This window comes from Copadichromis virginalis, linkage group LG18 (genome assembly GCF_057382275.1).
Source record: "Copadichromis virginalis isolate Kocher_CV1m ecotype Utaka linkage group LG18, C_Virginalis_male_GT1.1, whole genome shotgun sequence".
Classification (NCBI taxonomy): Eukaryota; Metazoa; Chordata; class Actinopteri; order Cichliformes; family Cichlidae; genus Copadichromis; species Copadichromis virginalis.
This window is the reverse complement of record NC_140635.1, coordinates 5,814,468-5,827,558: the sequence shown is the minus strand read 5'-3', so window position 1 is coordinate 5,827,558 and position 13,091 is coordinate 5,814,468. Positions and strand designations below refer to the sequence as shown.

At 39.1% G+C, this 13,091-nt stretch overlaps 2 protein-coding genes across 7 annotated transcripts; both read left to right on the top strand.

Annotated features, from left to right (window-relative positions):
- The first annotated feature begins 128 nt into the window (after positions 1 to 128).
- Positions 129 to 1,911, top strand: LOC146687088 (tripartite motif-containing protein 16-like). Of its 2 annotated transcripts, XM_085438122.1 has the most exons (2): positions 131 to 963; positions 1,674 to 1,790. In XM_085438122.1, the coding sequence occupies exons 1-2, from the start codon at positions 172 to 174 to the stop codon at positions 1,728 to 1,730; spliced, it is 849 nt and encodes a 282-aa protein (XP_085294248.1). In that variant the 5' UTR covers positions 131 to 171; the 3' UTR covers positions 1,731 to 1,790. The 2 variants fall into 2 exon arrangements, with proteins under 2 accessions (XP_085294247.1, XP_085294248.1); XM_085438121.1 differs by having other exon boundaries at positions 129 to 1,911.
- Positions 1,912 to 9,058: 7,147 nt separating this feature from the next.
- On the top strand, positions 9,059 to 13,059 carry LOC146687087 (uncharacterized). Of its 5 annotated transcripts, none has more exons than XM_085438112.1 (15): positions 9,059 to 9,127; positions 9,294 to 9,433; positions 9,641 to 9,866; positions 9,979 to 10,054; positions 10,177 to 10,457; positions 10,540 to 10,575; positions 10,682 to 10,755; positions 10,860 to 10,937; positions 11,206 to 11,411; positions 11,493 to 11,592; positions 11,690 to 11,852; positions 11,955 to 12,061; positions 12,158 to 12,302; positions 12,440 to 12,566; positions 12,716 to 13,059. In XM_085438112.1, the coding sequence occupies exons 1-15, from the start codon at positions 9,080 to 9,082 to the stop codon at positions 13,051 to 13,053; spliced, it is 2,145 nt and encodes a 714-aa protein (XP_085294238.1). In that variant the 5' UTR covers positions 9,059 to 9,079; the 3' UTR covers positions 13,054 to 13,059. The 5 variants fall into 5 exon arrangements, with proteins under 5 accessions (XP_085294238.1, XP_085294239.1, XP_085294240.1 ...); XM_085438113.1 differs by having other exon boundaries at positions 10,537 to 10,575; positions 12,185 to 12,302; XM_085438114.1 differs by having other exon boundaries at positions 10,537 to 10,575; positions 12,749 to 13,059.
- Positions 13,060 to 13,091: the final 32 nt, after the last annotated feature.

Below are 13,091 nucleotides of genomic sequence, written 5' to 3'. Positions count from 1 at the left end.
CAGGATGGGTCTAAACAACATGGTGTAAATGCAGTTGCTGGTGAGCCTCATTTCCTGTAGGAGGTGAACAAGAGCAGAGATCTGTTTCCCTTCAGAGCACAGAGGTTGTTTCTGTTCAGAGGAAGTGAAACTGTCTGACAGTCACTGAGAGACGGTGAAACGGCACAGCACATGAATCAAATGGATCAAACAAAATTCTGCTGTTCAGTCTGTTTGGATCTACTGAAGGATCCGGTGGCTATTCCCTGTGGACACAGCTACTGCATGAACTGTATTAAAAGCTTCTGGGATGAAGAGGAAAAGAAGAAAATCTACAGCTGCCCTCAGTGCCGGAGGACTTTCACAGCGAGGCCTGTCCTGGAGAAAAACACCATGTTAGCAGATTTAGTGGAGGAGCTGAAGAAGACTGGACTCCAAGCTGCTCCTGCTGATCACTGCTATGCTGGACCTGAAGATGTGGCCTGTGATTTCTGCACTGGAAGAAAAATGAAAGCATTCAAGTCCTGTTTATTCTGTCTGGCATCTTACTGTGAGAAACACCTTCAGCCTCATTATGATGTGGCTCCATTAAAGAAACACAAGCTGGTGGAGCCCTCCAAGAAGCTCCAGGAGAACATCTGCTCTCGTCATGATGAGGTGATGAAGATGTTCTGCCGTACTGATCAGCAGAGTATCTGTTATCTCTGCCCTGTGGATGAACATAAAGGCCACGACACAGTCTCAGCTGCAGCAGAAAGGACTGAGAGGCAGAGAGAGCTGGAGGTGAGTCGACAAAACATCCAGCAGAGAATCCAGGACAGAGAGAAAGATGTGAAGCTGCTTCAACAGGAGGTGGAGGCCATCAATCAGTCTGCTGATCAAACAGTGGAGCACAGTGAGAAGATCTTCACTGAGCTGATCCATCTCATCCAGAAAAGAAGCTCTGATGTGAAGCAGCAGATCAGATCCCAGCAGGAAACTGAAGTGAGTCGAGTCAAAGAGCTTCAGGAGAAGCTGGAGCAGGAGATCACTGAGCTGAAGAGGAAAGATGCTGAGCTGAAGCAGCTCTCACACACAGAGGATCACATCCAGTTTCTACACAACTACCCCTCACTGTCAGCACTCAGTGAGTCTACAGACTCATCCAGCATCAATATCCGTCCTCTGAGCTACTTTGAGGATGTGACAGCAGCTGTGTCAGAGGTCAGAGATAAACTACAGGACATTCTGAGAGAGCAATGGACAAACATCTCACTGACAGTCACTGAAGTGGATGTTTTACTGTCAGATCCACCAGCAGAGCCAAAGACCAGAGCTGGATTCTTAAAATATTCATGTGAAATCACACTGGATCCAAACACAGCACACAAACAGCTATTATTATCAGAGGGGAACAGAAAAGCAACAGCAGTGAAACAACAACAGTCTTATTCTGATCATCCAGACAGATTCACTTATTGGTTTCAGGTCCTGAGTAGAGAGAGTCTGACTGGACGTTGTTACTGGGAGGTGGAGTGGAGAGGGGGAAGAGTTTATGTAGCAGTCGCATACAAGAATATCAGCAGAAAAGGATATGGTAATGAATGTTTGTTTGGACATAATGACAAATCTTGGTCATTAGATTGTAACAACAACAGTTTTACATTTTGGTACAACAACATCCAAACTCCTGTCTCAGGTCCTCGTTCCTCCAGAGTAGGAGTGTACCTGGATCACAGAGCAGGTATTTTGTCCTTCTACAGCGTCTCTGAAACCATGACTCTCCTCCACAGAGTCCAGACCACATTCACTCAGCCGCTCTATGCTGGTCTGAGGATTTATGTTTATGGAGCCACCGCTGAGTTGATTAAGCTCAAATAGACTGAAGTCTTTCATATTGTGGGTTTAAATCTGTATTTTAGTTTCATTTTATTTTCTCTCATTTCTGCACAGAGATCAGCTGTCAGTCAAACATTATGGGTGGTACCTCCACATCTTCTAGTTGTTCTCTTGATGTTTCTGAGTTTTTAAAGGAGATCTTTCCTGTGACTGTTTATGGAGGCTATCACTGCTCATCATCATTTTGATTTACTAAAATATTTCTCCACATGAAAATGTAAACTTCTCTATCCTCTAAATGTTTCTGGAATATTTGTCTTGAAAAATGTCGACATTTCTCTTTATGAGTATGGCCGACCATGTGTGTGTGTTTGTGTTTGTTTTTGTCAAAATCATCAAACAAATGAGGAAAAACTGTGATTTTAATGAATGAATTCATATATTGTGTTGATGTTTTATTGTGTGAATAAACTGGAAGGTTTGACTATAAATCAAACTTTGAACAAAGTCTTTTCTTCTGTCTTCATTCCAGGATCTCACTCAAATCTGATGCAGAAAATATGAAACTAATCTGAGAGAATAACTGAAGCAGTTTTCCTCCTGAAGCATCACAAAGTTCAGAGTTCATGTTTAGAGCAGAAGATTCAGCAGTCGCTCTGTGACCTTTCAACTTTCTTCACTAAAACAGCTTCATTACAGAGAAACAAGTCACATTTTCTTCATGTTCTTAAGTCCTTTCAAATGTTTTTAATGGTCCTTGAATGCAGCATCAGTGTCTCAGGTTTAAAAGGTCACTTTCTGTTGTGTTCAAAGATTTCCTTCAGATATGGTCTTTAATCAGTAAAGCCAGTGATACAGCAGTGTCATTAGCTGTGTTATTGGCACCAGGCTGTGTTTATGTATGTGTTTAATTCTGTCTGAGGATGTCTTCAGCATGAAATGATCATTTGCTCAGCTGCTGTGTCTCATCTCTTATCAGACATTGGTTGGAACAGAGTTTTGTTGCTGACCATCTGACAAGAGGGTGAAGAAAAGCTTCAGGCTTCATTTGGACACTACGTTGGACAGAAGTCTCCACAAAAATGACTCAGAAACACAAATATTATTAATGAAAGTCCAAATGTCAAAAAGGGGTCATACATGATCCTGAGAAATGTCCTTGAACATTTGAACATGAGTCAGAGGGTTGTCAGGTTTCTACACTGCATCGTGGCATCAAGCCTGAGATGTCTGTGGAAACAAGTATGGAGGACACAAATGCACAGACGCAGTCGAGCTGTTTACTGCTGATGAGGAAGGAAAATAGTCTGTTGGATATTAAAGCAGCATTTATTAGAGTAAGAACAGATACTTGTGTCCTTCATTTGATCCCCGTCAATTTACAGAAGACTTAAGGACCCTTTGACTTCTAACATACAGCTGCATGTTTACAATTTTATTATTGATTTATTTATTTCTAGCAAAGCGAGACTTTACTGATTAAAGACATATAATCAGACATATTACTGTTACTCTCTGAAAAAGACTCACATAAAGCAGATTTATCACAAGCAAACATCAAGACACATCCTTCATGGCTTAAAGGTGCAGTGGGACTCTTTCACCATCTGGTGGTTGTACAATTTTCTCTCGTCTCTTATTTGTTGTGTGTGATCAGGACAATTCTGGAGAAGATGAGCCTGCAGGGGAAAGTCACCCCCTGCAGGCCAGAAGGAAATGGGATATCTTAAAAATACAAAGTATGTATGTGTGATATCAAGAAGATAATCCTTAAGAACACAAGTTAATAAATGCAATTACTAAGAGTTGTTGTGTTGTATTGATTTGCTTCCTGTCCTAATTCCCTCTCTCCCTGAGGACACTCCAGGGCCATCTATGCACACAAATAAGTTACAGGATCAAATGAATAATAGAAAATAAACAGAAATAGAAAATGTTCTTCTATAAGTTTCACAGAGATTTGGTTTACATATTTTATATAATATAGTAAATGTGCACAAATGACCAGCAATCATTCAGTCATTGCGACATTTCTGGGTCCATTTTAAAGTTGTCACGCTTTGGCGCTAGCGACCGGAAAAACACAGAAGTGAGTGCAGACTTTACTGAAGGCTAGAAGACTGTCCAATTTCACAGCAGCTCACTTCCGGCCTACCCGGCCTTCGAAGGACCCGCCTTATGTGGACCGGGTAGGTCAGGTCCTTCGAAGCATGATACCCTTGAATTTGGACACAGCCCCAGAGAACATGACTGGGGAAACATGGATCACATGACAGGAAGAGCAACAGAAGGAAACATGAGGGAAGCAAGAACTCACAACAAAGACAATCACAGCCACACAGAGGGAGACACAGAGGGCAAAGACACAAGGGGGGAAATACTAACTAATACACATCTAAACAGGGACAACCTCGGCACTAGAGAATCAACTTAACCAAAGACGACTTAAACATGAAACATAATACAAAATGACATCAAAACACAAGAAAACTGAAAACGCTGCGTCAATGATCCAGGATCGTGACAGGTTTGAGGCCTCAGTGTTGTCACTGCAGTAGATCAAGCAGTCAATATAATAATCCTGACATGTTTGTATAGTTGCATGTAGATCAAGTGTAAGCATACCACAGGTTATTATTTATTTATTATTTGCTACTACATATGTCATATTAGCTAAACTGACATAAGATTTGTTGTCAAGAAGCATTTTTACAACAAACAAATAAATGACCAGACACAACTTTCCTTACATTTCATACAAAGTTTAGATGGTTTTCCATGTTTTTGTTTGTTTGTTACAGAAATACTAGAACATGGATTCTCCTTTATCGAGCTATTTCACTGCTAACCTCTAAATCCTCTCATCTCCAGAAACCCTGGATGGATGGATGTTAAGACATTATTACTTTATTGCAACAGCAGAGAGTCCAGCCAAACTGATCATTTCATCAGAGCACATTTTTAACTTTTCAGTGGTTGTTTGTTTTGGGGAACTGAGCAGCAGTTAGCCTGGGAAATAGCTAGCAACACTAGATTTAAGGAGATAGCAGCATAACTAAAGGCTGGTTTAGCATCACTGCCCTTTTTATTTAAAAATAAAGTTTTATACCCTATATCTTAAAAGTGGCGTTTGGCCTCAATTATGATCTCTGGACCTGAACTCCACGTAAGACTGAATGATGAATAATTCAACATAACACTGGATGAGAGAAATTAAGGCATGCACCCTGGCAAAATAAAAACACAATGAAAGTGAAAAAAGTGAAAATGAAAAGTGTTGGTTGTTTGTAAATGATGTCGTACTTGCATAGGTCCTGTCTACTCACAGCACTTTCTGCTACATGTCTCATGTACCCAGTCACACACATTCATGCAGCACTTCTATCTGTGCCTGAGGGCTTTAGCCAACATTCACACACGCTGATGGACTTGGGGTTCAGTGTCTTGTCCAAGGATACTTTGGCATGTGGACTGGAGGAAACTGTGGACCAATCCACTGACCCTGTGACTGGTACCAATTGTACCACCTGAACCACAGCTGGGACAAGATTAAAGCTGCTTAATAAAAGAAAACAGCAAGAGCAAAAAATAAAGAACACTTGGGAAAGTCTGAATAGAGATGACATGTGTTCACTGCTTGAGCCGCAATCTACTAGCTAACCTGAGTGAAGGAAAAGATTTGTCACGATTAACCTCTAAAGTTGGCAGCTCCTTGTAATGAATCATTTGACATTTCCATTTACTGCCAGTCTTTAGTGACTGAAACACTAACATGTGAAATTGGCTGTCAGAATTCACAGTTATGTTCTGCAGCAGATTTTAATCAAACTTTATGCTACCTGGCGGGTGTTCATCGGCCTTCCTGATGATTTAATTGGCCAGCACCTTAGCGTGCAAGGTGAATACAGCATGAATCACACAGGCTGCCATAAACAAAGTTACGCCCAAGACACATATTTGAAATTAAAATTAGCTGAGGACCTCGGTGCTGCTGCATACACACCTCCACACCACGTTATACACCTGAACACCACAGGGCTAGTGATGGAAATTCCAGCTGTTTTTAGAGAACCGGCTCTTTTGGCTCCTAACCGGCTCTTCAGGTTGTTTTGTTGCTTTAATTAATTTCTTATCAACAAAAATATGAAATTATGCACAAAAGGAATTACTAATGTAAAAAAGATTGTGGTTTTATTTATATATGTTTACATATAAATATATACGGTGGCCCCTAGAGACAAATCACGTACAAAGCTCAACATTGCCCCTAGCATCCTGGAGCACTTCCGTTGTGTTTTGTACGTGTTTTGGAGTTTGTACGTGCTGCTTTGTCTCTAGGGGCCACAAGGTGTAGGTCTATTAGGTGTTGATGCTGGAGTGAAAAATTCCTGATGGACAAAAATGGACAAGAAAAGATCAAAGCCATCAGGTCCTCGGTTTAGAAAAAAACAGAAAAGGAGAAACAAGCAAATGATACAGGTAAGCAGATGTGTCTTTAGATAACGGCAGGTATTATGTATCCTGAAACAAGGTAACATTCATTAGTAGAAATTGGGAAAATTTCCAAAAGATTAAAAGATTATTGAATCTTTTGGACTGTTCAGCATAATATTTATTCGATTTCACAGTCCTGGTCTCAGCCTCAGATACTTATCAAATCAAACAAAGCTCATAAAAAACAAACAGATGGACGCTGAATGAATTATTAGATTAATTGGAAGAGGTGTTTTATTGATTAGTCTGCTACTCTCAGTGTATGATGAATTATAATGTCTGTTTGTCATTTACTCTCTTTCTCTCACTATATCAAATATTTATCTGGTTAAATTCAGTATGGTCCCGATAGCAGTTTCCACAATAACATATGTTAATGTACAATCCTTAATTTGGTGTGTGTGTGTGTGTGTGTGTGTGTGTGTGTGTGTGTGTGTGTGTGTGTGTGTGTGTGTGTGTGTGTGTGATTTACATTGCTGTGCTTGTGAGTCACCATCTACCGCACATATACATGGCCAATAAACACAATTCTGATTCTGATTCTTATATTTCTGTTTTGCCTACGTCGTTGGGTTCGAAGGATCTCTTCACGTGTGTCTTGCTGGTGTCTGCTTACATCTGCTATTTGTCTGTTTGACTTGCTCCAGTCGCCACAGATGGCCCCATGCTGCATTGTGTTCTAGCACAAAGTGTGTTTGTGCTAGGATCAGTTATAACAACCATCATTCACCTGTGGAGTGTAAATTACTATTTGACTTGTGTATTTTTTATTTTCTTTGTTTTAAAAGCATGTGTGATGTTTTAAAATGCTTGGAGTAGATTTTAGTAGTTCTTCTTGTATGACTGTGAGCAATGAGCCTGGTGCTAAGTGTCCTATTACAGGTTTAAAAGTAGGATAAGCTAGTAGCCGTGGGGCCTTCATGCCAGTGGGTTGTTTTCCACATTCCTTTTGTTTTACACCACCTTGTGTATATAGGTGGTTGGTTTGTACGTGTGCCTTTTTTCTCCCCATGGTCCTCAGCTACTGGTAAGTCCAGCTCAATATTTGGTTGTTTTACTTCACAGTCAACCTTTATACTGATTCATGCCGCACTTGTTTTAACTTCTGTTTTATTTGTATTTGTTTGTTTGTTTTTAACAAATATATTGAATAAAAGTATTTTGATATTGAAACCAGTCTGCATCAATAGTGTATTCGAGCCTGCGTTATCATTTGTTTGGCTTGTTTGAAACTACAATCTTTATATTTCATAGCGGTGAAATTCCCCTAGGTTGCGGTGTTGCATTTTAATCATAACCCCCCCTGAAAAACCTCACCAGACATTATGTTTTTGAGACCTGGGTGGAGATTCAGTTCAATTCAGTTTTCACTTCCATCATACAATGTGAAATCCTTTGGTTCCTAACATAGTACTCAGTTCATATCAGCTCAGATATCCAGCATGTGTTTTTTTTCCCTTTTCAGATCTGAAGTGTGTTCAAAGCATTGTTTTAATTTGTTTCAGATATAATGCCTATTTATGTCCTGTTTCATATGTAACATGAGTTCGCCTTCTGAGGCTGCACATTAAAATGTACTCTCAGCTATTTGTTCAAAAGTCACTAAAAACAAGTGAAATAGTGCAGCAAGGAAATCAGATGGACGAAATAAGATTCTATTTTGATCTGTTTGGATCTACTGAAGGATCCGGTGACTATTCCCTGTGGACACAGCTACTGCATGAACGGTATTAAAACCCTTCTGGGATGAAGAGAAGAAAATCTATAGCTGCCCTCAGTGCAGACAGACTTTCACATCGAGACATGTCCTGATGGAAAACACAATGTAAGCAGATTTAGTGGAGGAGCTGAAGAAGACTGGACTCCAAGCTGGACCTGAAGATGTGGCCTGTGATGTCTGCATTGGGAGAAAAATGAAAGCCTTCAAGTCCGGTTATGATGAGGTGATAAAGATGTTCTGCTATAGGAAAATATCTGCAGATGTGTTTACATTTTTATGTTGAATATTCTTTTTAAGATTTGCTACAAAAACTGAGGCAGGATTTAAATGGCTAGTTTTGATCTTTTTATCTATAATTTGTTAAATTTTAAATTCCTTCAAGTTTTTTGTAAACTGGAGTGCCCATTATGAATAATTGAATTATTTGCACTGGTAATAAATACAGTAAAATACATTCACGAATAACAAAAAGTTTTTTCGTTTTCAAATTTTTTAAAAATATAACCAAACAATACAACAATGCACCAAAATTTTCAGGACTGTGGATGATACAAAGTGCTGCTGTAACTGTGACAGGGTGGAAAACTATGGCGTTATTTTTGTGCCACTATTCTGAGCGCACGTAAAAAAAAATTGAGCGCACGTAAAAAAAAATTGCAGGTGCAAGTGTTGCATTTTGAGGAGAAATTTATTTTGAGCTTACAAAAGCTGAATTTGAGTGAACAAAATTCATTGCTGCGTGCAAAAAACGTATTTCAGTGTTTGCGCTTATCCATATACACACACAATAGCACCCCCTCTCGCTCAGTTTTTTCATTTGCGCTTGCTCGCAATGTGTTGCTTGCGCTCACAACATTCTCTGCTTCGTACGCTCAACTCTCTGTACACCGTTATAAGTGTGCCACAAAACCAACCAATCACAGACTTGGTTTCAAAAATTCTGATTGGCTCTTACGGTCTCCAATCAGCTCGCTAGCTACTGCTGTCCGGACACCGGAAACACTGTCCACTCAGCCTCGCTTCTTGCAGATAGAGGGGTTTTTGATTTACTCTGCAGCTAAAGAAGAGATGGCAGAATCAAACAATGGCTCCAATAATACTACACCACAGTATCAGGTGAGTTTAATTTTTTTTGTGTGAATTTAGTAATTTGCTGTCCTTTCTGTTTAATATGCTGTGAAATTGTAGTTACAGATGCAGCTGTAGAGTTTAAGCTAGCCTTATGGGTAATTACCAGCGTAGTTGTCTTACTGAGGCAGTGTATCCTAATCATGTTTTTTAGGGTAATGGTGCAGTTGAGTCAGCAGTAAGAAATCTGGTGTCTTTGCTGCTTAACAACATATCCACAAATCCTTCAGGGAGGCCAACAGAGAGTGGGCAGCCGGAGCCTAGAAATCTGACTATCCAGCAAGAGATGACAAGGTTTTTGCTTTTTTTGTGTGTTTTTTTTATTTTAACTTTTTGCAATCTTTTCTGTTAAAGTTATTTGGTTTGTGGATTTATCAACATTGATTTTTAAATTAAAATGTGCTATTAAGGACTGATGTCATATTTAATAACTTTATTAAACAATAACCCTTACGTTATGCAACACTGCATTTTTTAAACTCATGCATTTTCATCCCACAGATCATTTCCAGGATATTTCAAATCACACTTGAGCCGTGGTAAAAAGAGATGTTTAACATCTACTAAGCAGCTTGTTAAGGCAGGCAGTAAGACCACAGGCCTCAGTTTTTATTTGCTGTCAAAAAACACATCCTACACACCTTTGCCAGCTGAGGAGCTTGAACTCCTACAAGCTGGCATGGGGAGACAAACAGTGTCTCTTCCAGAAGATGGTGACCATGCAGAGGTAAGTTTGTGTAGTCAGTATTAAAATCAGTCATTGGCAGACACATTTAGCCTGAATCATATGCCACAGTCCATTTAGTGTTCCATTCTGCTTAACTGTGTTTTTAACTAAGATTTCTAGACTTCTGGAAGAAACCTTTCCAAAAATGGAATATCTTTGTGGAGGATGGCTCTTACATAAGGCAACAGGTTTGTTGTTAATTCAGTTTTTATGTATTTTTTTGGCATTCTTGCGTGCTCATACTGCATTATGATTATGTAGTTGATACTTTTGCTGCTTGATTGTTTATGCTATTTTTCTGTCAATAAAGGTGGCAGTGGTCGACGAAAGCTCACTGTAATTCCACCTGAAACAGAAGGATATTCTGTCAAAACACTGAAAGCTGTGTCAGGAGGTGGCAAATCCACTTTTTACATAGTACCTCTTCAGGAAACATTAGACACATCTCCTCTACCTCCCGACTCACAGCACTTTTCAAAGATGCCAAAGAAGATATGTTACCAGTGTAATGAAGTTATGCCTCTGCAGATGCTTGCAGTACACATCAATACGTGCAAAGGAAAATTCTCTCCTGATGAGACTGATGATGAGGTGAGACAATTTTGATGAAATCAAAATGAGCAATTTTGATTAAATAATATAGTATCACAATTACTGTTTTTTGATTCAGCAGGAATCGGAGTTATGCATTGTGAAAAGCAAATGCAAGGTAAACCTAGCACATTACTAAAAACCATAGTAACTACAATGAATTTTGTATCGGTAATGATCTTTTTCCCACTATGCCTAACATGTACCCATTTTTGGAATTGTAGGTTATTTGTCCAATATGCACTAAGGATTTTCCTGAAGATGAGATCACAGTCCATGCGAGTCTGTGTGGGGATAGGTAATCTTTTTTCAGCCGTTTATGAAAAAATGTTAATCAGTAACAGTCCACGCAAACATATGTATTTTTATTTTTTATTTTTTTTAACTTTGTTTTGTCATCAGCTTTCAATGCATGGTGCCTGAAGAAAATGACCAAACTACAGGGACACCAGCTCAAACTTCAGTATGCACAACAGACAGGTACTTTTTGCTCTATTATAATTCATATACACACTATTATGCAGAACCATTTGTTAAAATTATGTGTAAGATCTTTTACACAATACCTGGGGTTTAATTTCATATAAAACATTTTATGATCACACTACTTTAAATTATTGTTAAAGGTTGTTGCACAGAACATGCTGCAATAATTTCTAATCACGTTTAATGTGGTAGCCTCTTTTAATCTAAAGATGATTATTTTTCTTTGAGAGCTTAGGATGTTTTCTACCCTGTTTTTGTTAAGCGTGGAAGATGTATTGCGTTGCCTTGAACAACAAGTTGACACCACAACAGAATTTAAGTTGTGTGTGGACAGAGAAGACCTTCCAGACAGAGGCATTCTCCAGTGGCAGAGAAAAAAAGCTGCATCTCCCACCAGTGTTCTTAGGGTGGTTTTCATTGGAGAGGCAGGCGTGGATACAGGAGCACTTAGGAAAGAGTTTTTGAGTGGTGAGTTGCCTATTACCTGTTTTGTCCTAGTGTCAATAAATAATGGATAACTTAAAAATGCGGATATTTTTTGTATGAAAGACATGATTTCAGGTATTGAAAGCAGATTCTTTGAAGGACTTGAGAACAAGGGCAAAAACCCCAAGTATTCTCTGACCGATCTTGATAATGAAAACTTCAGGTTGGTTACATACGAGCTTTGTGTATTACGTTTAATACGCATCCGATATTTTTGTAAATGTTACCTGAAAATGAATTATAATCATTTGTCTACACAGAACTGTTGGTGAAATAATTGCAGTCAGCCTCGCCCAAGGAGGCCCATCTCCTGCCTTTTTCAAAGAATGGTGCTACAATTTCCTCTGCTCAGGAGAGGTTGATTTCAGCTGTCTGTCTAAGGAGGATGTTGCAGATGTGGAATCTTCCCTGCTCATCCGCAAAGTGAGCACCTGGTTTAGCTCTGGCACATGATATATTATGAGTATGGTGTTTTTAAACACTTTTAACCTTCTGTATTTCCTCTTTCACATTATACATTTCCAGGTTGAAGATGCAGCAGACATACAGTCTCTGATGATGTGGGCTGATGAAATTGTCAGCTGTGGATACACAAACCAGATAAAGATGGATAGTAAGGAAAGCATGATCCGGTAAGGGAGAAAAAATCAGAGAGATCATTAACCCCCCCCCCCCTCCCCAACTAGTTTTTCATTTTGTTTTTTTGTTTTTTTATTTTTATTTTTAAGTGCTATTGTCTTACACTCTACAACAAGACTGATTCCAATGCTACAGCAGCTCCGAAAGGGCATGGAACTGTATGGTCTTGTGAACCTGATGGCTGTAAATCCTGAAGCTTGCCACAGTTTGTTTGTTCCTGGGAAAATCCTCAAAGTAAGTATTAACATAGCAGCTTCAGTCTGATCCAAAGACAGTCCACTTATCTGTACTGTAGTTATCCTGTATTTATTTATTAGTTTTGAATGAACAATATATCTATAATATAATCTACTTTATTTCCTTATTTACAGCCAGACGCTGATTTCATTATGATGAGCTGCCAACCACATTTCAGTGAAAAAGGGACATCTAGGGAGAGAACTGAGAGGAAGATCATAAATTTTTTGCAAGATTTCTTGCAGGAGATTGAAGTATCAGGTACTATATAGTATTAGCTGTATATACCTATAGTATTGTATATATACCGTATGCATCTGTTAAATATTTTTGCTTTAACATGCAGGGCACTAGAAAGTATTCTTAGTTGTTCATTTAAAACATTGTAATCCAGATTGCTTTTTATTTAGAAAAGACTTCAGAAACATTTTCAAACATCACAGATGGAAACACAGGCGGTGCAGGTGGTGAAAAATCAGAGTCTCTTGCTGTCCACCATGTGCTCCAGTGGATGACCGGCCAGTCCCATGTTCCCATCCTTCCTGATGAAAAGAGACATTTCAAAATAACATGCAAGTTTGACCATGAATGTAAGGAGCGGCTGGGAGATCACTCCATTTGTTACCCAGTTGTGAGTGCATGCACTTGTACTGTGACTTTTCCAGTGCAGCATCTGGACACTTACACAGTGTTTAAAACCATAATGAGTGCAGCAGTTAAATATGGTGGTGGATTCCACAGAGTTTAACACATTGTTGTCTTGTAATTTGGAAACTAAATGAGTAA